This window comes from Eubalaena glacialis, chromosome 4, assembly GCF_028564815.1.
Source record: "Eubalaena glacialis isolate mEubGla1 chromosome 4, mEubGla1.1.hap2.+ XY, whole genome shotgun sequence".
Lineage (NCBI taxonomy): Eukaryota > Metazoa > Chordata > Mammalia > Artiodactyla > Balaenidae > Eubalaena > Eubalaena glacialis.
This window is the reverse complement of record NC_083719.1, coordinates 111,869,933-111,896,356: the sequence shown is the minus strand read 5'-3', so window position 1 is coordinate 111,896,356 and position 26,424 is coordinate 111,869,933. Positions and strand designations below refer to the sequence as shown.

Genomic DNA, 26,424 nt, shown 5'->3' with positions numbered 1-26,424 from the left:
TTGTGTTAAGCAGCCAAAATTAGATTTATTCATTTTTAACACTTTCTGGTGCTCTTTATTCCTTCTTGCATAACTATGCATTCATCTGAAAAACTTCCCTTTTGTTGAGAGTGTTGCCTTGTATTGCTCTTAGCATTAATCTGCTAGCAATGTATTCACTCAGTTTTTGTCTGTCTAGATATAGCTTTATTTTACCGTATAAATATCCATATTTTCACTGGATATAGAATTCTAAGTTTTTTCAGAATTTAAAGATGTCATTCCATTGTCTTCTGGTTCCATTATTTTCTCCTGAAAAGTTGGCTATCAAATCTTATTGTTACTCCTTTGTAGGTAATATGTCCTTTCCACCTCCACCACCCACGCTCTGGCTGTTTTAAAGATTTTTCTTTTTCTCTTTGAATATTCAACTATATTTCCATGAGTACCTAGTCATGGTTTTCATTGTATTTATCTTGCTTAGGGTTTGTAGACATTCCTAAATCTCTGGCTTGATGCCTTTCATCGATTTTGAAATTTTTCAAGCAGTATCTCTTCAAATATTGATTCTGCCTAGTTTCCTCTCTCTGAAACTTCAATTACATGCTTGTTAGAACTTTTCACCATACCCCATAATGTCTCTCATACTCTACCGTGTGTTTTTTTTTTAATTCTTTTTTTTTTTTTTTACTTATTTATTTTTGGCTGTGTTGGGTCTTTGTTTCTGTGCGAGGGCTTTCTCCAGTTGCGGCAAGCGGGGACCACTCTTCATCGAGGTGCGCGGGCCTCTCACTACTGCGGCCTTTCTTGTTGCGGAGCACAGGCTCCAGACGTGCAGGCTCAGTAGTTGTGGCTTACGGGCCTAGTTGCTCCACGGCATGTGGGATCTTCCCAGACTAGGGCTCAAACCCGTGTCTCCTGCATTGGCAGGCAGATTCTCAACCACTGCGCCACCAGGGAAGCCCCCTCTACTGTGTTTTTTATTCTTTATTTTTTCCTTTAAGATCTTCAGTCTGGTTATTTTCTACTGACCTAAGCTCCATCTTATTAATCCTCTCTTTAGTTGTCTTTAATCTTCTATTATATTCATCTATTGAATCTTGCAGTTATTTAATTTTCAGTTCTAGAATTTCCATTTGATTCTTATTTTAATTCCAATTTTATGGTGAAATTCAGCATCTTCTATTTTCCTGAACATATTAGTCATAATTATTCTACAGCTTGTGTCTGATAATTCCAAAATCTGGATAACCTGTGGATCAGTTTATGCTGTCTGTTTTGTTGGATTTTAGTCATTTGATCCTGTTTCCCACCCTGCCTAGTAATTTTGGATTGGATGCTGGACATTATATATTGTAAAAAAAAAAAAAAAAAAAAGAATAAACAGAAACCTCAATTAAATAGAGCTGGGACATCAGAATGGGGAGCTCTGACACCCTGTGACAGTTGCAGAACCCAAAAGAAAGAAGAGACTCCTTTTATTTCCTGGCAACAACTCAGCTAATGAAAAGCCACGAACTCTGTGTTTACTATAGCCCTCCCATTTTTCTTTTCCCCTCTATAAAAGAGATTTCCTTCCTTTGTCATGTGGGGACTTGCAGATGGCTCATCGTGGTTGTAGACCCTGAATTTCACTTATCTGCTGATCCTGAATAACTACCCCCCCCATTTTTTTTTTCTGGAGAAATAACTAACAATTTATTTTTTTTAGGTAAAAAATATGAAAGATTGTAAACTCTATAGACTACTTTATTGTCTTTCAGCAAAGATTTACTTTTATTTGTTAGATATAGAATACTGGCAGATCATCTTGATCTACTCAGGAATAGAAATTCTTTGAGAATATCTGATCTTAACTGAAAGTCAGCTGCATTTACCAGGACCACTCTTCCTTTGAAAGCTTACTTTTTGTCTTCCTAGCACCATGATGCTGTCAAAATCTGTGCTTAGTTTCTTAGCTTGTTTGAGGCTAATTTTTTGCTTCTCAACCTCTTGCTCTTTATATGTACAGCTCAAACATAATAATTTAACTCAAGAGGAAGCTGTGTGCAGAATATTGGGCTCACTTCTTTCTGATTCCCTTTTCTAGGATTGTAGACCCTCAAGTTCTGGTTGCTTTTGTAGCCCCAACTCAGGTATCTCCCAACTCAGTAAGGCTACTTTAAGCTCCAGAACATTACTTTTGTTTGGCTTCTATGTAAAACCGTAAATGCCCCAAAGGGAAAATCTGGCAGTAAATATGGGGCTCACCTCAAAAGCCTCCTCTCCTCTCCAAATATTGGCTAAGTTCTGTCTGCCTTTGTTGCTCTCACATGCCTACAAAAACTTTGGGGGGTTATTTATCCAACTTTTATAGTTATTCTTAACAGAAGGATTGGTCTAATACAAGCTAATCTTTCACAGCCTGAAGCAGAAGTCTATCTCATCTAATTTTTACACTACCTTTATGAATTAAATACATAGCATGTTGTTATGTGCATAAGCTTTGGGATTAGACTTTAGAATTTAAATCCCAGCTGGCCACTGACCAAAATGTGAGAACTTAGACAAATTTTAACCTCTCTGACCCTCTACTTCTTCCTATTTTAATAAATATCTGGGAAATGAAGTTGCAGAAACTTCATTTTCAACTAAAATCAGATAATCGGACTTTTATTTAAACTATTTCAGTGCATAATACGAGGAAAACTTCCAAATCCATTATATGAAGCTGGTATAATTTAAATTCCTAAAACTGAGAAAAAGGACACCTAAAAATTATAGACCAATATCATTTATGAATATTAATGCAAAAATGTATTTAAAATCATAGCAAATAGAATCCAGCAGCATATTTTTAAAAACGCATCATGATTAACAAAAGCTATTCCAGAAATACAGGGATAATTGAATACTATGAAATCTACTAGATAAGCCATCAAGTTAATATAGCTGAGGAGAAAAACATCATAGGATCACCTCCATAAATGCAGAAAAAGTATTTGATAAAATTCAACACACATTTATTTTATTTTCATTCAACAAATATGTATTGAGCATCTGCCCTATTATAAATAACACTGAGGATGCCAGCGTGAAAAAGATACTGGCACCATCCCAGCTCACATTCCAGTGGAAGGAAACAGCCAATAAACAAACAAGTCAGAGGACAAGCTAGAACATACATTTATTTTTAAAACTCTATAAAATATGCATAGATTTCACTAATATAATAAACATCCTTTGGGCCAAGAGCCAGCATTTTACTTAATTGGGAAACACTACAGGTTTTCTTCTTAAAATCAGAAAGAAGACTAGGGTACCCACTATGTTTACAACACTTAACATTAGGTGGAGGAATTAGCTAAAAGAATAAGACTAGACCAAGGGACCTTCAAGATGACAGAGGAGTAAGACATGGAGATCACCTTCCTTCCCACAATAACATCAGAAATACATCTACATGTGGAGCAACTCCTACAGAACACCTACTGAACGCTGGCAGAGGACCTCAGACTTCCCAAAAGGCAAGAAACTCCCCATGTACCTGGGTAGGGCAAAAGAGAAAAGCAAAAACAGAGACAAAAGAATAGGGACAGGACCTGCACCTCTGGAGAGAGCTGTGAAGGAGGAAAAGTTTCCACACACTAGGAAGCCCCTTCACTGGCGGGGGGAAGCTTCGGAGCCACGGAGGAGAGCACAGCAACAGGGGTGCAGAGGGCAAAGCGGAGAGATTCCCGCACAGAGGATCGGTGCCGACCAGCACTCACCAGCCTGAGAGGCTTGTCTGCTCACCTGCCGGGGCGGGTGGGAGCTGGGAGCTGAGGCTCGGGTTTCGGAGGTCAGATCCCAGGGAGAGGACTGGGGTTGGCTGCGTGAACACAGCCTGAAGGGGGCTACTGCGCCACAGCTAGCCAGGAGAGAGTCCGGAAAAAAGTCTGGAACTGCCTAAGAGGCAAGGGACCATTGTTTCAGGGTGTGCAAGGAGAGGGGATTCAGAGCACTGCCTAAATGAGCTCCAGAGATGGGTGCAAGCTGCGGCTATCAGCGCGGACACCAAAGACGGGCATGAAATGCTAAGACTGCTTCTGTAGCCACCAAGAAACCTGTGTGCAAGCACAGGTCACTACCCACCCCTCCCCTCCTGGGAGCCTGTGCAGCCCACCATTGCCAGGGTCCCGTGATCCAGGCACAACTTCCCCGGGAGAACACACGGCGCGCCTCAGGCTGTTGCAATGTCACACTGGCCTCTGCTGCCGCATGCTCACCCCGCATTCTGTACCCCTCCCTCCCCTGGCCTGAGTGAGCCAGAGCCCCCTAATCAGCTGTTCCTTTAACCCCGTCCTATCTGGGCCAGGAACAGATGCCCTCAGGCGACCTACACGCAGAGACAGGGCCAAATCCAAAGCTGAACACCAGGAGCTGTGCGAACAAAGAAGAGAAAGGTAAATCTCTCCCAGCAGCCTCAGGAGCAGAGGATTAAATCTCCACAATCACCTTGATGTACCCTGCATCTGTGCAATACCTGAATAGACAACGAATCATCCCAAAATTGAAGTGGTGGACTTTGGGAACAACTGTAGACTTGGGGTTTGCTTTCTGCACCTAATTTGTTTCTGGTTTTATGTTTATTTTAGTTTAGTATTTAGAGCTTATTATCATTGGTAGATTTGTTTATTGATTTGGTTGCTCTCTTCCTTTCTTTAAAAAAGAAATATATATGTTTTCCTTTTTCTCTTTTTGTGACTGTGTATGTGTATGCTTCTTTGTGTGATTTTGTCTGTATCGCTTTACTTTTACCATTTGTCCTAGCATTCTGTCTGTCCGTTTTTTTTTTTTCTTTGTATACTTTTTAGCGCTGGTTATCATTGGTGGATTTGGTTTTTGGTTTGGTTGTCCTCTTCTTTCTTTCTTTTTTTTTTATTACTTTTTTATTTTTAATAATATTTATTTTTATTATTTGTTTTAATAACTTTTTAATTTAATTTAATTTTTCCGTTCTTTCTTTCCTTTCTTTCTCTCTCTTCTTCTGAGCTGAGTGGCTGACAGGGTCTTGGTTCTCCAGCCAGGTGTGAGGTCTGAGCCTCTGAGGTGGGAGAGCCGAGTTCAGGACATTGGTCCACCAGAGACTGCCCTACATAATATCAAATGGCAAAAGCTCTCACAGAGATCTCCATCTCAACACTAACACCCAGCTCCACTCAACAACCAGCAAGCTACAGTGCTGGACACCCTGTGCCAAACAACTAGCAAGACAGGAACACAACCCCACCCATTAGCAGAGAGGTGGCCTAAAATCAGGGTAAGTTCACAAACACCCCAAAACGCACCACCGGACGTGGTCCTGCCCACCAGAAAGACAAGATCCAGCCCCAACCGCCAGAACACAGGCACCAGTCCCCTCCACCAGGAAGCCTACACAACCCATTGAACCAACCTTACCCACTGGGGGCAGATACCAAAAACAACAGGAACTATGAACCTTCAGCCTGTGAAAAGGAGACCCCAAACACAGTAAGTTAAGCAAAATGAGAAGAGAAACACACAGCAGATGAAGAAGCAAGGTAAAAACCCACCAGACCAAACAAATGAAGAGGAAATAGGCAGCCTACCTGAAAAAGAATTCAGAGTAATGATAGTAAAGATGATCTTGGAAATAGAATGGAGAAAATACAAGAAACGTTTAAAAAGGACCTAGAAGAACTAAAGAGCAAACAAACAGTGATGAACAACACAATAAATGAAATGAAAAATTCTCTAGAAGGGATCAATAGCAGAATAACTGAGGCAGAAGAATGGATAAGTGAGCTGGAAGATAAAATAGTGGAAATAACTACCGCAGAGCAGAGTAAAGAAAAAAGAATGAAAAGAATTGAGGACAGTCTCAGAGACCTCTGGGACAAAATTAAATGCACCAACATTCGAATTATAGGGGTCCCAGAAGAAGAAGAGGAAAAGAAAGGGACTGAGAAAATATTTGAAGAGATTATAGTTGAAAACTTCCCTAATATGGGGAAGGAAATAGTCAATCAACTCCAGGAAGCACAGAGAGTCCCATACAGGATAAATCCAAGGAGAAATACACCAAGACACATATTAATCAAACTATCAAAAATTAAATACAAAGAAAAATATTAAAGCAGCAAGGGAAAAGCAATAAATAACATACAAGGGAATCCCCATAAGGTTAACAGCTGATCTTTCAGCAGAAACTCTGCAAGCCAGAGGGGAGTGGCAGGACATCTTAAAGTGATGAAAGGGAAAAACCTAAAACCAAGATTACTCTACCAGGCAAGGATCTCATTCAGACTCAGTGGAGAAAGTAAAACCTATACACACAAGCAAAAGCTAAGAGAATTCAACAACATGAAACCAGCTTTACAACAAATGCTAAAGGAACTTTTCTAGACAGGAAACACAAGAGAAGGAGAAGACCTACAATAACACAGCCAATACAATTAAGAAAATGGTAATAGGAACATACATATCGATAACTACCTTAAATGTAAATGGATTAAATGCTTCAACCAAAAGACACAGACTGGCTGAATGGATACAAAAACAAGACCCATAAATATGCTGTCTACAAGAGACCCACTTCAGAGCTAAGGACACATACACACTGAAAGTGAGGGGATGGAAAAAGATATTCCATGCAAATGGAAATCAAAAGAAAGCTGGTGTAGCAATTCTCCTATCAGACAAAATAGACTTTAAAATAAAAACTATTACAAGAGACAAAGAAGGACACTACATAATGATCAAGGGATCAATCCAAGAAGAAGATATAACAATTGTAAATATTTATGCACCCAACATAGGAGCACCTCAATACATAAGGCAAATACTAACAGCCATAAAAGGGGAAATCGACAGTAACACAATCATAGTAGGGGACTTTAACACCCCACTTTCACCAATGGACAGATCATCCAAAATGAAAATAAATAAGGAAACACAAGCTTTAAATGATACATTAAACAAGATGGACTTAATTGATATTTATAGGACATTCCATCCAAAAACAACAGAATACACTTTCTTCTCAAGTACTCATGGAACATTCTCCAGGATAGATCATATCTTGGGTCACAAATCAAGCCTTGGTAAATTTAAGAAAATTGAAATCGTATCAAGTATCTTTTCCAACAGCAACGCTATGACACTAGATATCAGTTACTGGAAAAAATCTGTAAAAAATACAAACATATGGAGTCTAAACAATACACTACTAAATAACCAAGAGATCACTGAAGAAATCAAACAGGAAATCAAAAAATACCTAGAAACAAATGACAATGAAAACATGACGACCCAAAACCTGTGGGATGCAGTAAAAACAGTTCTAAGAGGGAAGTTTATAGCAATACAATCCTACCTCAAGAAGCAAGAAAAATCTCAAACAACCTAATGTTAAACCTAAAGCAATTAGAGAAAGAAGAACAAAAAAACCCCCAAAGTTAGCAGAAGGAAAGAAATAAAGATCAGGTCAGAAATAAATGAAAAAGAAATGAAGGAAACAATAATGAAGATCAATAAAACTAAAAGCTGGTTCTTTGAGAAGATAAACAAAATTGTTAAACCATTAGCCAGACTCATCAAGAAAAAAAAGGAGAAGACTCAAATCAATAAAATTAGAAATGAAAAAGGAGAAGTAACAACTAACACTGCAGAAATATGAAGGATCATGAGAGATTACTACAAGCAACTTTATGCCAATAAAATGGACAACCTGGAAGAAATGGACAAATTCTTAGAAAAGCACAACCTTCCAAGACTGAAGCAGGAAGAAATAGAAAATGCAAACAGACCAATCACAAGCACTGAAATTGAGACTGTGATTAAAAATCTTCCAACAAACAAAAGCCCAGGACCAGATGGCTTCACAGGTGAATTCTATCAAACATTTAGAGAAGAGCTAACACCTATCCTTCTCAAACTCTTCCAAAATACTGCAGAGGGAGGAACACTCCCCAACTCATTCTACAAGGCCACCATCACCCTGATACCAAAACTAGACAAAGATGTCACAAGGAAATAAAACTACAGGCCAATATCACTGATGAACATAGATGCAAAAATCCTCAACAAAATACTAGCTAACAGAATCCAACAGCACATTAAAAGGATCATACACCATGATCAAGTGGGGTTTATCCCAGGAATGCAAAGATTCTTCAATATACACAAATCAATCAATGTGATATACCATATTAACAAATTGAAGGAGAAAAACCATATGATCATCTCAATAGATGCAGAAAAAGCTTTCAACAGAATTCGACACCCATTTAGGATAAAAGCCTCCAGAAAGTAGGTGTAGAGGGAACTTACCTCAACATAATAAAGGCCATATATGACAAACCCACAGCCAACATCGTTCTCAATGGTGAAAAACTGAAACCATTTCCTCTAAGATCAGGAACAAGACAAGGTTATCCACTCTCACCACTATTATTCAACATAGTTTTGGAAGTTTTAGCCACAACAGTCAGAGAAGAAAAAGAAATAAAAGGAATCCAAATCAGAAAAGAAGAAGTAAAGCTGTCACTGGTTGCAGATGACATGATACTATACATAGAGAATCCTAAAGATGCTACCAGAAAACTACTAGAGCTAATCAATGAATTTGGTAGAGTAGCAGGATACAAAATTAATGCACAGAAATCTCTTGTATTCCTATACACTAATGATGAAAAATCTGAAAGAAAAATTAAGGAAACACTCCCATTTACCATTGCAACAAAAAGAATAAAATACCTAGGAGTAAACCTACCTAAGGAGACAAAAGACCTGTATGCAGAAAACTATGAGACGCTGTTAAAAGAAATTAAAGATGATTCAAAGAGATGGAGAGATATACCATGTTCTTGGGTTGGAAGAATCAACATTGTGAAAATGACTGTACTACCCAAAGCAATCTACAATTTCAATGCCATCCCTATCAAACTACCAATGGCATTTTTCACAGAACTAGAACAAAAAATTTCACAATTTGTATGGAAACACAAAAGACCCCGAATAGCCAAAGCAATCTTGAGAGAGAAAAACGGAGCTGGAGGAATCAGGCTCCCTGACTTCAGGCTATATTACAAAGCTACAATAATCAAGACAGTATGGTACTGGCACAAAAACGGAAATATAGATCAATGGAACAGGATAGAAAGCTCAGAGATAAACCCACGCACATATGGTCACCTTATCTTTGATAAAGGAGGCAAGCATATACAGTGGACAAAAGACAGCCTCTTCAATAAGTGGTGCTGGGAAAACTGGACAGTTACATGTAAAAGAATGAAATTAGAACACTCCCTAACACCATACACAAAAATAACGTCAAAATGGATTAAAGAGCTGAATGTAAGGCTGGACACTAGAAAACTCTTAGAGGAAAACCTCGGCAGAACACTCTATGACATAAATCATGGCAAGATCCTTTTTGACCCACCTCCTAGAGAAATGGAAATAAAAACAAAAATAAACAAATGGGACCTAATGAAACTTAAAAGCTTTTGCACATCAAAGGAAACTATAAACAAGTCGAAAAGACAACCCTCAGAATGGTAGAAAATATTTGCAAATGAAGCAACTGACAAAGGATTAATCTCCAAAATATACAAGCAGCTCATGCAGCTCAATATCAAAAAAACAAACAATCCAAAAACGGGCAGAAGACCTAAACAGATATTTCTCCAAAGAAGATATACAGATTGCCAACAAACACATGCAAGGATGCTCAATATCAGTAATCATTAGAGAAATGCAAATCAAAACTACAGTGAGCTATCACCTCACACCGGTCAGAATGGCCATCATCAAAAAATCTACAAACAATAAATGCTGGAGAGGGTGTGGAGAAAAGGGAACCCTCTTGCACTGTTGGTGGGAATGTAAATTGATACAGCTACTATGGAGAACAGTATGGAGGTTCCTTAAAAACTAAAAATACAACTACCATATGACCCATCAATCCCACTACTGGGCATATACCCTGAGAAAACCATAATTCAAAAAGAGTCATGTACCACAATGTTCATTGCAGCACAGTTTACAATAGCCAGGACATGGAAGCAACCTAAGTGTCCGTCGACAGATGAATGGATGAAGAAGATGTGGCACATATATACAATGGAATATTACTCAGCCATAAAAGGAAACGAAATTGAGTTATTTGCAGTGAGGTGGATGCACCTAGAGTCTGTCATACAGAGTGAAGTAAGTCAGAAAGAGAAAAACAAATACCGTATGCTAACACATATATATAGAAGCTATAAAAAAAGAAAATGGTTCTGAAGAACCTACGGGCAGGACAGGAATAGACACAGACGTAGAGAATGAAGTTGAGGACACGGGGAGGGGGAAGGGTAAGCTGGGACGAAGTGAGAGAGTAGCATTGACATATATACACGTCCAAATGTAAAATCGATAGCTCGTGGGAAGCAGCTGCATAGCACAGGGAGATTAGCTCAGTGCTTTGTGACCACCTAGAGGCGTGGGATAGGGAGGGTGGGAGGGAGACGCAAGAGGGAGGGGATATGGGGATATATGTATACATATAGCTGATTCACTTTGTTATACAGTAGAAACTAACACACCATTGTAAAGCAATTATACTTCAATAAAGATGTTAAAAAAAAAAGAATAAGACTAGAGAAAGCAACTGTAGACGTAGAAACTGGGAGGAAGAAAGAAAATCACTGCTATTTGCAGATTGTATAAATATATAAATGGAGAGCCCAAAAGAATCATTGGGAAACCTATTACAAACGATAAGAAATTTAGTAAAGTGGTTGGTTATATCAATATATAAGAATCAATTGCTATCACATATACAAACAAGAACCAGTTATAAGATATAATGAAAGATAAATTCCATTTATGATAACAAAATGTATGTAGTAAATAAATTTTCAACATATATACAGGAAAATTATGCTCTTGAAAGAAATAAAAATAGACTTGAGCAAATTATTTAAAATACCATGTTAGATAAGGGGATACAACATTATACAGATGTCAACTTACCCTAAGTTAATTTTTAAATTTTATGCAATTGCAATAAAATTTCCATAAAGTTTTTTTCTGGAGCTGTACCAGTCTCTATTCCACAAATACTAGTTATTTCCAAGGATGGAGGTGCCAGCCCCTAGAGCAGAGAGCTGAGGAGCAGTGTGGAAGGAGCTGGGTTTACTTAGTGCATGATGTGCTTCATGGCTTTCGTATCTCTCATTACAGTTACTACTGTCCAAGCTCCCTCTTTTGAACCCTGAGCTGCTGAGGAACCAGCACGTTGGATGCTTGTTTGGTTAATTGTGCTGTGCTGATGTGCTGCTGCCCTATAACATGTATCTTCAATTGGTCTCCACTTGGGCTTTTGACTCATTACGGAGATGGCAGTCAGAAAGTGCAATTTGGGCAGGACAGTCTTTTCAGTGCCTCCTCAGTTTCCTTTCTAATATTGCCTCCCCTTCCTGGCTCCATAAGAATGCTAGACAAGAATGCTAAGGTATGAAAGACAATATCATTTGTTTTAAAAGTGATGGTGCTGAGTGGTCTTTTTGGTTGTGATTTTGAGTTGTCCCAAGTTCGGTGTTTGATCTTCTTTTCTTCAATTGCTAGAATGGATTTTCAGCTTATTCTCAAAATTAGGCTTTTTATCCTAAACTGGTCATTTATAATGGATTGTAGATACTTTTTATTAGTTATGAAACTGCAATATGTTTCAGCCTTTCCCCCCATTACTTCCTCCCACTAGGTCTTTTACTGCTTCCTGACCATGCCCTGTACTTTTCTGCCACCCTGTCTTTTCTCAAGCCATTCTCTCTTCCTGGTGCACCCTCCTTCCCTTATTGCTGTCTGAAAGCCTTCCCATTCTTCAGTGCTATTTACAAAGTGCTTAAAAAAAAAAAACACACTTTTTCTTATGTTTTCAGTTGAATGTGAATATATTGGTATTTATCAAGGCAAAATCACCCCTTTATTTCTCAGTAATTTGTCTTTGTTTTGTACCCTTCTATTCAACTGTGCATGTCTTCAATGCAGGGACACTGTTTTACCTATGTAATTTCTGAAACACTTTGCTTATTGCTTTGCACAGTGCATGAAGATGAGATTAAATTTAGAAAAGCCAAGGGCTTAATTCAGTCCAGTGGCGTGGACTGGCTATCCAAATTGTCCATAATATCCCACCCTTTGGAAACTATTGATGAGCATAATCAATCACCAGATCATGCCAGTGACCTGCCCAGGAGCAATGGTAGTCTTCACCGTGGCACCACGAATCAGAACCTGCTGCTGCTCATATAATTCTGGCCCCTGTCTTCTTATGTTTTCCCCCAGGCCCTACAAGCACCTGCAGTCTAGGTGGAGGGTGGGAATTCAACTTGGAACAAGGTCTTTCCTAACAATTGGTACCAGCCCAGTTTCCATATAAGGAAGACCGTGAGAGTTGGCTCTCATTAAAAACTGCATGATGAACAGTATTTTTTGCTTCAGCCAACAAAGCAACAAGTAGTTTACATTTACAGATGTGTGTATGTATGAGAGTTTAATAAACCCCACATTGCTGAATGTCTTGTTCTTATGAGATTGTTCACCTTTCTGTGAATAAATGTCTAACAACAGGTGAGATATTTTCAAGTATCTCTACATATGAATTATTCTTCAAAAACACCAAGTCTTTCTTTTCTTGCAGGAATCCAGAAGCCTTGAAGTCACAAGAAGAGAAGGTAGGGAAGATGCATTCATACTCATTTCATTCTCATTGTTGACATTTGGATGTAGTTTGTTGAAGTTAAGACGAACTTCAGCCTGTTCTTTGAAATTTCGTGTGGCCTTTTCTGGGTGCTGACTATTTGGCACTTGCCTCTAGGGACTGCAGGAACTAAAGTCCAGGTTTGCTTGTGAGAATTGTGTCTTCTACCTTCTAGTATCAGAGATGGGGTCTGGCGAACTGGCTTATTCATGGTAATGTTTACAGTCTCTCCAGAGAGGCCTCATCTTCTGAGTGAAGTTTGAAGTAATAATTTAGTTCCACCCAGTGAAAACCACCCCAACAATAAAAAATGGTTTATGGTTTGAGGTATTTCAATATCTGGGAAAATGTGCCACTGTGAAAAATATTTCTTAGATTTTTACAACTTTAGTTAAGCTGAAATAGATATAGGCAATTTATTTCCCTTCCGAAAACAATGCAATGGTGTTTTATTTTCCCTGCCAGAGTTCTTCTAGCACATTCGTTTTCTGATCACTGAGGTAAATATATATATATGGGTGGTAACTTCTGAAATCTTTTAGTGGAAATTGAAGTTTACTTGCTTTCAGTAATACCTAGTCTCTCATGAGAGGGTGTCTTTTGTATGATTTACGGAAATCACCACCAATCAGCCCTTTATTGCAGGGATGGGAGGATGAAGTCAGAAACCAAAGTGAATTCTTGGTCTAGAGTCTGGCCTTTGGCTTTAGCCCTAATCACGTCTCCTTCTCTGTGGTATTGTCTCCAAAAAGAACGCCAATCTTTAAAAGTGAGCAAATACCATATTGACTTTCAAATCTAAAAACCTCCCCGCTGGTTTAGTTCTTATTTTATGCAGCACAGTGAAAGACACAGAATGGCCATGTTACCAAAGTGTGTTCCTAGACCTCAACTTTCCATACTATCTGTACCGATGGGTTAATAGAACTGGTTGTTTGCTGCTGTCCGTGGTACTGGAATCCTGGATACAAAGGATCTGGATTATCTAGCTATAGGATGAATTTTCTGGCTTTCATTCTCATTTGCCATCATCTCTGGTTTTGGACTCCGTGTCCTCTGAACTGCATCCATAGCGTAAACTGCATTGTTTGGATATCAAAATCAAATGAAATTGGATGAAGGTGGGTGGGGCAGGGAAGGCATGTTTCTTATTCAAAGTTGTGTTCACAATGGGTGCAATGACATGTATACTGGAGAGAAATAGCCATTAGGAGAGAGGTTGGCATGAACTTTGGTTTAGAATACTATTCATTCACTACCCCTGAGTGTGACTGTTTAGAATTAATTTGCGTTATGGAATCACATATAAACTTAACTGTTTTGGAATATTACTGTCCTTGTGTTAGAAATGTCTTTAAATAGTAAGGCTAGTGTATGAGAGAACCACATGTATTTTTGCTCAAAGGCATAAAAGGCCTTACTGTACCCGAGACTCCCAATTCCTAGAAGACTGAGTGTCTGAGGATGAGCAAAAGCATGATCAGGCTGTGCTCTAATCATCCATAATCCCCTTCTCTCTAGAAGCAACATCTTTCACAACTGGCTTACTGGGAGCATATGCCTTGGGTTTGTACTGGTAAATTTGTCTTGACATAACATAAACTTTTTTCTTCCTATTGTGAACTGATGTGTTTCTTGCTTGTTTCTGTCAAAGTTGAGTGTTTGAAAATTCCTTAAATAGCCCAGTGCCTTAATGTCAGTGCTTATAACCCAGCAGGAAGGAAGGAAGAGTGGGTTCCGAGTATTTTCAAGTCTGAGATTCACAGGCTTGGGTAGTAGGGTTGTTAATCTTTTTTTTTTTGTATAGATGACTTTTTGTTATAAACAGTAAAATATATGTAATGTCTCAACGACAAGCCTTTCATGTTGAAAGGGTCTCTAACATGAGTTACTTTAATATTTTGAAAGAAAAAATTTAAGAATGTCACAATGGAAATAATCCAACACTGACAAACTCTAGTGATCAAAGACATTCTCTTTTAGTTAATGTAAAACAATTCATAATTACAGAGACTGTTCTAGCTGTGGATATCATGAGACAAGCCACCTTTCCAGACCAAAAGCAACTCAAGGCTAGGGATGAAATGGAGCTCTGATCCAAACCAACCAGGTGGGACTGGTTCCTTTAAAACAGTGGTCACCTACTGTTCAGCTTGAGCAGTCCAAGGACAAAGGAAAGCAGAAAACATTTCCTCCTCTTTAAACCTGCCATTCACACCACACATACTGGCCACTCTCATTGCTTTGGTCAAGTGTGTGGAAGGCAGTTCGGTTCCAGTTTGGAGCCACCATCTCCCCATGCAAAGCTGCCACGTGGATGATCCAGACTTAGTATTTTTCCTGAGAGCCACCTGCCAGGCATCTTCATGAGGTGACCACAACTGTATACTTTCAGACTGCTTCCTGACTAGGCTCCATCCAGGACAGACACTGACAGTGCCATTCCTCAGGGGGCCAAATAGTTTTCCTTGGTCAACTCCTGAGTCCCCATGACAAGGCAAGAGGAACTCGAGAATCTTCGTTGCTGGACTTATACGGGAGCATGAGAGTAGGGTTATTAATCTTCTCCAGAACAGTGTATGGGTATAAAAATAGTAGAAGCACTGTGAATATTTCAATAAACTATTATTCCTACAAACACAAGTAAGATATTGTTGTGTAGCAACATACACTTATCTTGATCTGGCACTGAAAGGGGAGCAAATAATTAACACTCTGAATTTTTCTGCCCGGTTTACCAAGCCCAGGAGATTCTGGAAAGGTCTAGAGAGGTAGCCTCTGGACCACAAAACCCAAGATGTTTTCCTTTTTTGTTGTTTGTTTGTTGTTTTTTTTTTAATACTACATCTGACTCAAGATATCACCTCCAACCAGAGTTCATTGCAACAAATGGATGACCAATTGCAACTTTACGCTATGTGACTTTTGCAAACTCTTGAATAAGTCTGTGGAGTGAGAAATGAGGGGGCTAATATTAGCAGTGGAAATGGAGTCTGGGCTAAGTCACAGTTGGGTTGGAGATCATTAGGGTGACATGAATGCACTGTGTGCCTCAGACCCACTCTTTGCTTTATTTCCCCCTGTGGTCCTCCCATCCAGTGATGTCACGGTTCCAAGATTGTAGCCCAGCTTTCTTACCTCTGGCCTTCACTGTTCCTGTAGCCTGCATGTTCTTTGTCCCTCATCTTTTGTGAAATTCCACCTCTCCCTCACCCCTTCCAACTCTCTTTCTGAAGAGTTTTGCTTACCTTACTTTACCTGAGAGTTAAGGGCTCCTATTAGGTCATTCATTTCCTGAGAGCTGAGACCCTCCCCTCATTCACTCCCAAAGTCCTCAAGGCCTTAGCCCAGGGCCTATAGTTGCTCAACAATCATTTCTTGAATAAAGTGAAAATTTTAAAAATTGCTTTTTATATATACTTTTCACTCTGATTCTGTCCTAGTGCTAAGCAAGAGAGGCACTGAGTCATTTGGTTCTACAAAGGCACTTTTAGGGAGTGTTCTGTGGATATCTAGATATTACCAGCTGGTGCATTGATGAAAGTGCTCCATGTTCACATAAGCTTGGTACTATGGGTTGAATTGTGTGTCCCAAAAAGATATGTTGAAGTCCTAACCCAGAACATGTGAATGTGACCTTACTTGGAGATATGGTCTTGGCAGATGTGTAATTAAGTTAAGATGAGATCATACTGGAATAGGGTGGGCCCTAATCCAATGAGTGAGATCCTTTTGAGAAGAGAGAAATATGGACACAGACACACAGGGAGAACAGCATGCTTTGATGGAGGCACAGATTGGAGTGATGAGTCTGTAAGCCAAGGAACACCAAGGATTGCTGACAATCACCAGAAGCTAGGAAGAAGCGACAAAGAATCCTCCCCTAGAGCCTTCAGAGGGAGTGTGGCCATGTCAACACCTTGATTTCTGACTTCCAGTCTCCAGAACTGGGAGAAAACAGATTTCTCTTGTTCCACCCAGGTTATGGAACTTTGTTACAGCAGCCATAGGAAAATAATACACTTGGTAAATGCTGGACTCAATATTGAGCTAGTAGTTGTTATTTTTACTGCAGAACCTCTCAGGTCTTTAAGATGCTAAATAGGACTTTCAAAAGGAGGTGTAATATGCAGCATTTCCCAAACTTAGTTTCCCATGGCATCTTGATTTGTTGCTTTTAATCATATCTGTGCTGACATTCCATGCAGTACCCTTTGAAGCCCTGCTCTAGAGAGTCCATGAAGAGGGAGTGCTTCATCAGAGCCCAGGACATGCCCCAGCACCAGTGACTGTCTTCCAAGGGTGGTGCATGGAGAGAATGGTGAGCTAGTTATAGTGATAACTATGTCTCAGTTGTTCTGAAGTTTTCAGAGAGCTTTCATGTTCTTTACCTCCCTTGACTCTCAGTAACCCATGGTATGAACAGAGCAGATAGCACCTTGCATGAGACTCCTTCCTTTCCATGCTAATTTTGGTAGGAACAAAGAGTCCTCTGGGTCAGTGTCCCTCTGGACCAGTGTCCCTCTGATGCAGTGAACCTCTCTAATGGGCGGGGTGGGGTGACTTAAATGACTTGATCTCGCTTCATCATCCAAGGATTTCTAAACATACATGATCACTGCCAAGCCCAGAAAGCTGAGAGGGAATCTTGGAAGAAAACTTCCGAAGGGAGCTTTGTTTCCAATTTAGATTTGTGGTAAGGGCTCTCGGGAGATAGAGTATCAGAGGTTGTGGCAGGACAGCAACACTGGGAGGACGTCTCTTAGGAAGGGTACATGCCTACCCCAGCTGGACCTACTTCCACCTTCAGGGCAGTCCTATATTATCCTCCTGCCCTGGAACCCACCTGTGCCAGCTGCGCGGGGAAGGAAAGATGGCTGCTTCTTTATCTGCTTTCTAATGCAGGTGTTTTTACACCTCCCTCTAGACACCTACAATTTAATTTTAACTTTTTCTGAAGCTTCAGCAAAAGTTGCCAACCTCATCTCTCCAAGACACTCCCATGTCCACTCTGAGGGCTGATGCTGATTATGACTGCCAGAATTCATCTACTCAAACCAGTGCTTTTCTCTAACTGATCCCATCACATTGAATTACAGCCATGAGAGAATACTTGAGTAAGCTGAGCAAGCAACTGGGATAATTCAGCCCTTGTCAGCCATCTCTTAGAGCATGGGGTGATCCGTAAGCTATTCCAGATGTCTGTGATTGTGCTGTGATTAGAGGCTGTGGGTTTTGGGGTGGGCACCAATGTCACGTTGCATTACCCACCCTCCCAACGATGGTTCACTCACACATTCCAGTCTAGACCAGCCTGGTGTGGCTTCCAGCAGGGCTGTGAGGGAAACCTGAGAGGAGGGATGCTGCTGTCTTCACGGAAAAAGAGAGGAGAGTGACAGTCACACAGCCAGGCTGGCTCTGGCTCCGGCTCCTTAGCAATGCAAATCTCCTACGTAAACATGACCTGCCAGTCCTGAATATGTAACTAGAGCCTCACTTTGTGAAAACCCTTGGAATTATCCCCTTAATTGGCAGCTGCCTCTAATAGCCCCTTTATAGTTCTTTGCATCTGGGTGAACTTCAGCTATCAAGAATTGCATTCTGTTTACCATTAATTTTGATTTTGTTTAGCAGATGTTTTCTGGATCTCTCAGCTGCCTGCATAATCTATCTTGGTGTAATGTACAGTGGCTGACTGTCTTCGATGAAACAGATTAATAAACTCCTAGCTTCTTTTGAGATAACTTCTTGAATGGCTGCAGATGTAGGGAATTTAAAAGGGAGCCATCCAGATTGACAGTGCCTGGGATAGTGGGTCCTTTTCCAATCAAGACTGCCATCTGGGGAAAGAAATGGGGTTTCCTTCCCCATCCTACCCCCACTCTATACAGCGGAGCTTGTTGGTTCTCTCCTGCAGTCATTGGGCTCCAAAAAGGTGGAGGTGGCATCTGACTCCTTCAGTTTCTAGCCCCACAGCAGTGGACTCTTTCTGTATAGTGCTGCCACTCTTTAGCTGCTGCAAAATTGTATCGTACCTAGTTGCCCCAGGTTAAGTGGGGAGTGGATGACACAGCTGGCTGATGTGTTCTGGTTGCATACAACGTTTTGGTACCCAGTTTAGTCATGACCAGTTGGCAGACAGTAGAATCCCACCTCTCCAATTACAGTGTGACTTTGGGGAAGTTACTCAATCTTCTCTGAAAAAAAATGAGGATAGTAATAGTATAGACCATTAGTCCCAACTCTGGGTTGTTGAAACCCAACTTGCACTGGCTAAAGCCTAAAAGCCTTGTGAAACTGCAGAATCTAAGGGAGGGTGGATCTGGCTTCAAAACAGCTTACACAGGGGTTCTGACACCCCTTCTCCTTCCTTCTCTTGGTGTGTTGGTCTCTTCCACACAGCTTTGCAGGATGACTCCTAGCAGCTGCAGCTCACAGGGTCCTGACTGCTCACCATCTCAGAGGGTGAAACTGCTTTCCTCCAGAGTGACAGGAGAAAAGTCTCGGTGAGGATTCTGATTTGCTGGCCTTGTATAATATCATGACTCGAGCCCTAAACCAATCACTGTGGCATGGAGGGACTGGAATACTGTGATTGGCCAGGCGAGATCACATATTCTCCCCTTGGGGTTTGCAGAATCACCCTTACTCAAATGCCAGGGAGTGGGTGTAGGTTTGGTCCACAGAGGAAGGATGCTGGGCAGCATGCAATTGATGCCCCTCACAGCCTCCTGGACATAATATGGGGAGGGATTTGGCATGGAGGGCCCTTGGCACAGTGTGGGCAGTGGCGTCAGTGCCCAGTGAGGTTGGTAGTCTTCATTATGGCTATTCTCATACTGTATCTTGTAGATTTGGCCTCAGACATACAATGAGGAATGTCTCAGTCACCAAGCCCATTCCTCTGTCTCCAAGCAGACTTAAGGTGACTTTGCATATTGTAGCCTGTTGACTTTTCCTGAGAAGGATTTTCTGAAATTTAGCCATTCCCATCTGTCCCCTCTGTCAGAGTCTTTAACTTTCTGCTCAGATTCTCGTATTCTGCAATCAGAAGAACCAAACAGCTCTCTTCTTGATTCTGTCTTTAAGAACGTACGGACAAACACACATAAAATTTGTCTCCCCAGATTAAGGGTTTCCTGGGCACTGGGGTCAGAAACTGTCTTGAGCATCACAATTACTAGACCCTTAATATTTCCTTTCAATTACTTCATCATAATAAAGCTCAGGGAGTGCAGACAATGGCCTTCCTAAGGACCGAGCACAGCCTTAGCCAGAGGATTCTCGGGTTGTGAGTAACCCCAAGCTTCTGTTCCCCAAGCTTCCCGAAAACAATTCTAAGTGCCTGGACCTGGAAAGACCAGCCGTGGACTAAGCCCGAGTGAGCCTGAGTTCTCTCTACTGCCCCTTACATGTTCTCCCTTAATCAAAGGTCTTCCAGGCTGTTGGTGAGTGGCTTTTTCCTCCTATCACCTGGCTGATGTCATTTTCTCCAGTGATTTGGAAGAAGCAGGACCTTGCTGCATACACCTCAGGGAGTCCCTCGTGCTGCTGTTTGAATGTGTGTGATGCCTCACCTGGTGCCTCAGCGCCGTGGCACACAGCACTGGTGGCTGTGGCCTGTGCTCCAATGGCAGGTCTCATGCTGCTGTGTAGGATGAGCCCTGGGAGAGCAAGGATCAAGGCTCTTCCTGCTGGGGTCTCCCACCCTGTGCACACAGCAAGCACTGAAAAAGTGCTAGATCCTGGCACGTCCTAGGGCTGACCCAGCTCTTTGTCACACCTCCACTTCTCATAGAGTAAAATCACAGGTATAGGTGCTGCCAGGTTGTTTGGCTGTGGACCCCACAGTTCCTGGGCACCCCTGTCCCATCTGCTGTGCTTACTTTTCCTACTACTGCTCTTGGAAGGGCTCCCTCTCCTTAATGACCATCCTCAGGGAGCTGCTCTGCTCTTTCTGACAACTTGTGGGTCCCTCTGATAGAAAGTCCTTAAAAGGTGCTCATGCGAATCAGCTAAATCTCTGTGGTTATGAAGGGCCTCAGTAGATCTGAGCGGGGTCAGGAAGCCCTGTACAGTGAGCTGTGTCAGCGAGGAGTCTCCCTGGGGTTGCCATCGCAAAATGTGCGCGTAGCTCCCTGTCTGGAATTGGTGGGGAAAGAGTCATGTTATCTAAGAAGTCATAACCTCTAAAAGATACGAAACACTGCAGATTCATAAGGACAGTACGTCAAGCCCTTCATAAGACAGCATCACTCTGAATCACACCAAGCTGGCCTGTCAAGGCCTGGAAAGTGAGGTGCAACACTCCTGCTGGACCTGCTGAGGTCCCATCCTGCCCAGGGGGGTCGCCTCTCTTCCCTGAGATCCCAGCAGTGAAGGCTGACGTTTGTCATCTTCGCCCCTTGCCTGGCCCCCAAGCCAGAAGGAGTTTCTCTGCTTTTCAGGAACACTTGAAATGATCTGCTGCATATAAACACTGAAGTCCTTTTCAAACTTGTTAAGCCATTTGCCCCAGCAATATTAATGTGCCATCAGCGAGCCTCTGGGGTTAATTATCTGTGACTTAAAAATCATTTGTTTCTGTCTCTTTTATTTTTTTGCTGCTCAGCAACCTTTCTTTCTTGGGAACAAGGTACAGAATCCAACTGACCGTTATGATGTAATTCCTTTCTTGTCCTCAGAATTACTTCATCTGTTAAAAATTCTTAAAAAAAAAAAAAACCCACAAAACCCTCCCATCACCTTACTTTCAGATTGTGTTGTCTCTTTACAACAAATCTTTAATCTCGCAGCTTCAGCAGTCACAGAGCCCAAATGGGGAGTAATCTGCAAGGTGATGCATCTCATCTGAAGGAGTGAGGCGTGCACTGCTTTCTCTCCTGATCAGCCCCACTCACTTCTGGGTGCTCACTGCTGCTGAGCCATTGGCCTGTTTCTCCCTGTGGCTGTGGTGAGGGCTTCACGGTGTGCCCTCTGGTGCACAAGCATGTGGTGAACAAGCCACGTGCCCCTGGAGGGCCCTTGCAGGTCAGGCAAGGAGGGCGGGAGACCCTGGGCATTACAGCCCACCCAGTGGTTCTCTGCACACTCAGTTTTTGGTTATGCTTTTTGGCTGGGGCTGTCATTGGGTTCCAAGAAAATGCTTCAGGGTCTGCATGTAGAAAACTTTTTTCAAAATGTTGAATTTTGCATGAGGTAAGATTAGCTTGCCTTATGTTCTCAGGAAGTCGGGAAACATGGGCCCCAGAAATGAGCAGGCACTGACTAGCCACTGGCTCTGTGGGATGTGGACACTGACCTGCATGCAGCCTCTGGGATGTGGGTGAAGTCAGCAGGGGGCAGTCTGGGCCGGAATGTGAGTACCGTCAGTGTTGCTGGATGGTGCATGGCGCTAGTTCACCTGGGTACCTAGGCTGGTCGTTGCCCACCAACCCACTCTCTGGAGGCCTCTGCGGGGAGTTCTCAGGCCCTCAGTTGCCCCCTCACCCCTGAAGTGCTTTTAAAGCAATGTCTGGGAACGTATTTTGATCATGATTACTTCTAAAAGAGAAATCGCTCTGGTGGAAAGGTAAACACCATTCTTAGGGTTTCGTGAAGGTTTATTAGGTGCTAATGAAAGTTTCCTCAGGTGGATTGCAGTCTGCTGGGTGTGCGGTGATGACAAGGAGTGGTCCCTGCCTTTACAGAGCACTTGCATCCACTAATGTGTCAGCAGGGAGATGCGCGAGTGTCCTGTAGATAGAAAGGCACCTGGCTGCCCTGCACCATGGCTAGGCACCTTGCAAGGGGGCCGACCCCAAAGTGGGAGAGTATTTGCTCAGTGTAGACCGACACGGGGGCCTAGGGGAACAGCTCTCTGAATGGCCTGGTGGACGTGACTTCTCAGGATCTTCTCTCCAAAGGATGGTTATTTATTTGTTTGTTTGTTTGTTTATGCAGGCTGCGCCGAGTCTTAGTTGCGGCATGTGGGCTCTTAGTTGCGGCATGCATGCGGGATCTAGTTCCTCAACCAGGGATCGAACCCAGGCCCCCCGCATTGGGAGCATGGAGTCTTACCCACTGGACCACCAGCGAAGTCCCCAAAGGACGGTTCTGTTGGCAGAGGGTCTCCTATTGGGCACACTCAATTAGTGGGGATATTTTTGTTGTTGGAAATAGCAAAACACAGTCCAGCTAGCCCAAACAGAGGATCTTGTTGGCTTAGGTAACCGGACAGCTGGGCAGGGGATGGAGGCGTGAGGGATGCCGGCTTCAGGCAAACCTAACGTAGAGTACCAGGACCTGGTTTCACTCATATTCCCTCTCGCAGCTGATTCCCCCTCATGGGGAGTGCCAGTCGCCCCTCCTTCCACCTCCAAGTCCCGTGAAGAGGGAGAGCTTCTGGTCTGCTATTTCCCCCAAAAGTGCTAAAATCTACTCAGATTGGATGGGCTTGGGTCACATGCCCCCTCCTGAATCAGTGACAGGCCAGGGGGATGCTACGTGCTGCTGGGTTTAGCAGAGTCACAAGCTGTACCCCTGAGAGTGAGAGGGAGGTCGATCACCAGAAGACAACTAGGGCTCCGCCCAGGTAGGGAACACAACGCAGGAAGGTGCATATTATCAGTTACTTAATTATTTCACATCTGGTGTCTATCACATCCTCCACCCCCAAGGAGTGTTCAGTGCCTCAAAGGCAGGCGAAGATTCAGCAAGCATTTACCTAACGTTTCAGAGGAGGGCATCTCTTCCATCGTCCGAGAAGGAAACCGAGGCTAAGAGACAACATTGATGACCCAAGATCACAGGAGCTTATAACTTGGAACCCAGATCCCTGATGACAAATACAAGCACGTTTGGTTTTTTTAATCATGGCTGCCTCCAGGGACAGGATCTCCTGCTCCTTCAGCCTCTTCCCCTGTGATAGACACAGTGACCTGGTGAGGTGCAGTGAGCATTCCCTGGCCCGACTATGGGGGTGTTACTCTTTGTTTGGACCCCCAACACATTCTCCTTTCTTTAGCCCTTCAGCCGAAGGACATAAAGGTCAAAAGCTAATGTGCAAATCCCCCCAGTCCCACCCCTTGGTGACTTCAGTACTCACCTCCATGAGGCTTCCAGAAGCTTTATTTTCCATTCTTCATAAGAGATCCCCCTTCTTTCTTGGAAAGGGGACGGCGGGGCCTCTCTGCACTGCTGCTTACAAATGGGCATTATGTGGCAGGCAGGGGCACAGATGTGGTGGGGTGACCTGGGCCTTACAGAAAACCAGCGCTCTTGATCACGAGCCGCTTTTAAAGTAAGTGCTTTCTCGTTTGTCTGTACATTCATTTAGGAGTGAAGGCTTACTTCACTGCTTTAATATAAATTCCCTAGATTGCAAGGGTTCTTAATGGAAACAATTTTCACACTCAGTCTCTTATTTAATCCTCATAAACACCCTCTGACACAGACATTGCAATTTTGTTTTGTAAATAAAGAAAAACGGGGGACCCTTTGAACGCTATAGGAAATTGATAAAAGAATTAAAATGGGCTTAACTGAGGTCATCCAGGAAAGCACATTCTTGATGGAAATTCAGCAATGTTTGTACAATTCTGATTGAAATGTTCACATTCGCAGACGTGAACTCATCATTCTGCAGTTGAAGTGCCCACAGGGTTAGGGTGATGGGACCCTGCAGGGCTGCCGCTGCCAGAGAGTACCAGAGACCTCCGCGTTCAGAAGAAATGGGGCTTAAAGGAGAAAATCACAGGTCCAGAAAAAGAGTCATGGGAGGGAAAATACATTTCAAATCTGTTTGTTTTACTAATTTTACCAGTTATTTGTGCTCTCTTTTTGCTGGAAGCAGCATTCCCAACCAGCTGCTTGGCTGCTTCATTTAAATTTTTATCATTTATGTGAATCACTGCATATTTGGGCCCAAAATGGGAGTCCTGTGGCTAAGAGGAGACGTTTATCTGACAGGGTCAGATCTAATCTCATGCTCAGAAACGTCAACTGAAAATAAAATGAGTTGAGGTTGTTTTTTTTCTTTCTTTTTTTTTCTAAAGACAGCAGGTCTGTAAAGCTGTGCTAGCATATCACTTACCCCCTTTATACAGAATGTACATCTTATACTTGGATAGTGTTACCAGGCTGCTTTATGCTCTCAGAGAGCTTTCTCATTTGTCATCTCATTTACTACATTTAAGAAAACTTGCGCGTTGGGGGGAGTGAGGATATTATCATTGTTAACTGATGGGTGGGGAAACTTGATGCTCAGAGGTGGCAAGGGACTTGTCCCGGGTCATGCAGCTAATGGAGGTGGGGCTGGAGCCGTGATGTCAGCTCTGTACTCCTCCCACCAGGCTTCCTCGAGGAGTGTGCATTTACAGCAGAAGTTTTCAAATTAGAACCCAATGCGAAAGCACAGAATTTTCAGGCCTGTTTTGGTTCTTTTAAAAATAAATTACTGTGAAGACAACTTTTCTTATCTGTCAGTGTAATGATCCCATACCTTGGGGATTCAGAATATTCAAAATGTGTGGGGGGGAAATGGTAAAAGTTAATCATTTTCACAGTATCTGTCTGTGGTGAGGTTTAATTACCACTTGACATATTTCGTGGTTTAAAATGATGACAGTTTAAAATAGAGCCAGGGAGAGCCAGAAAATCCATTCATTACTGTGTGTCGGGCACTGCTTTAGAGTAACCCCCAAATACAGATGCTCCCCACACAGACGATTCTGCAGCCTGTTCAGATTGCTGCAGATGTCCCTGGAACTGAAACCCAAATGGAGAACTCCATTCTGACCCTGCTGTCATCATCCAGAGGGAGCATGGGTGAATCTAGCCTCGTGGTTTGTTTCTTGGATCATATTCCAGATGCTCACCTCCCTGATGCTCTCCCAACCCAAACCTCTCACTGGCTTTCTGCAGAATTTCTAATGAACGAGACAATTCACTGTGATGTGTGCTTTGAATGAATGAATGAAAGCTATTTAAACTACAAGGGGTGATAAACATTTCCATGTGTCTCTTGGGGAATTGCATGCCTTCCCAAGATGAGAAGGTTGAGAAGCAGCCTCCTGTAGTGGTTGTAGTTGTGGTTGCTATTTAGGAAGCTCAGCCGTTTGTCTGTGTAGGAAATAATTAAATAATTGTTTCTTTCCCATGGGATTTCTGGAAGAGGAGCCGTTCGGAGTGGACCTGTCTATCCAAATTTCAAATTTCACTTTGGAGAGTCCTGGGAGAGGGAGCAGATGAAGCCATCTCAGAAATGCAAATGCTGTTTGACATCTATTAGCTCAATGCTTATCCATCGCTGACGGCAAGATCCATTAGGATGCCAGTGTCCACAGATCAGAGATACTTGGAACATAGTGAGAGATATGCCAGTGCTGGCCGAGCCCCATTTAGATGACCTGAGAACATGCTGGATGCGCCTAGCTGTCTGGTCCAGGCGCGCCCTGTTCCCCCACCTCACTCTTTGTCTCCAAGACCAGTTCTACAGCCAGTCTTTGTGGCTGTACCCCCTCCACCAAGCAGCCTGCCTGAATGCTCTGCGTGGCAGTGGTCATGCCCTCCTTGGGAAGTCTAGCTCTCTTTCTGGTGCTGCCATTCATGGAATCATCCCATGATCCAATCCCACGTCCAGAAAATCCCTGCAGGGTCAACCCTTATTTTCAAAGGTGGAGACACACACCTGAACAGGGGAAGTGACAGACCTGAGGTCCCATGGCTAGTGA

The 26,424-nt window shown here is 42.5% G+C and overlaps 1 protein-coding gene across 3 annotated transcripts in view; it reads left to right on the top strand.

Annotated features, from left to right (window-relative positions):
* FSTL4 (follistatin like 4) overlaps positions 1-26,424 on the top strand; it is a 439,834-nt gene that overhangs the window by 38,667 nt on the left and 374,743 nt on the right. For all 3 annotated transcript variants that reach the window (XM_061188168.1, XM_061188169.1, XM_061188167.1), the window contains exon 3: positions 12,653-12,686. In XM_061188168.1, coding sequence (XP_061044151.1) covers positions 12,653-12,686 — 34 coding nt within the window. The remainder of the gene's footprint in view (positions 1-12,652; positions 12,687-26,424) is intronic.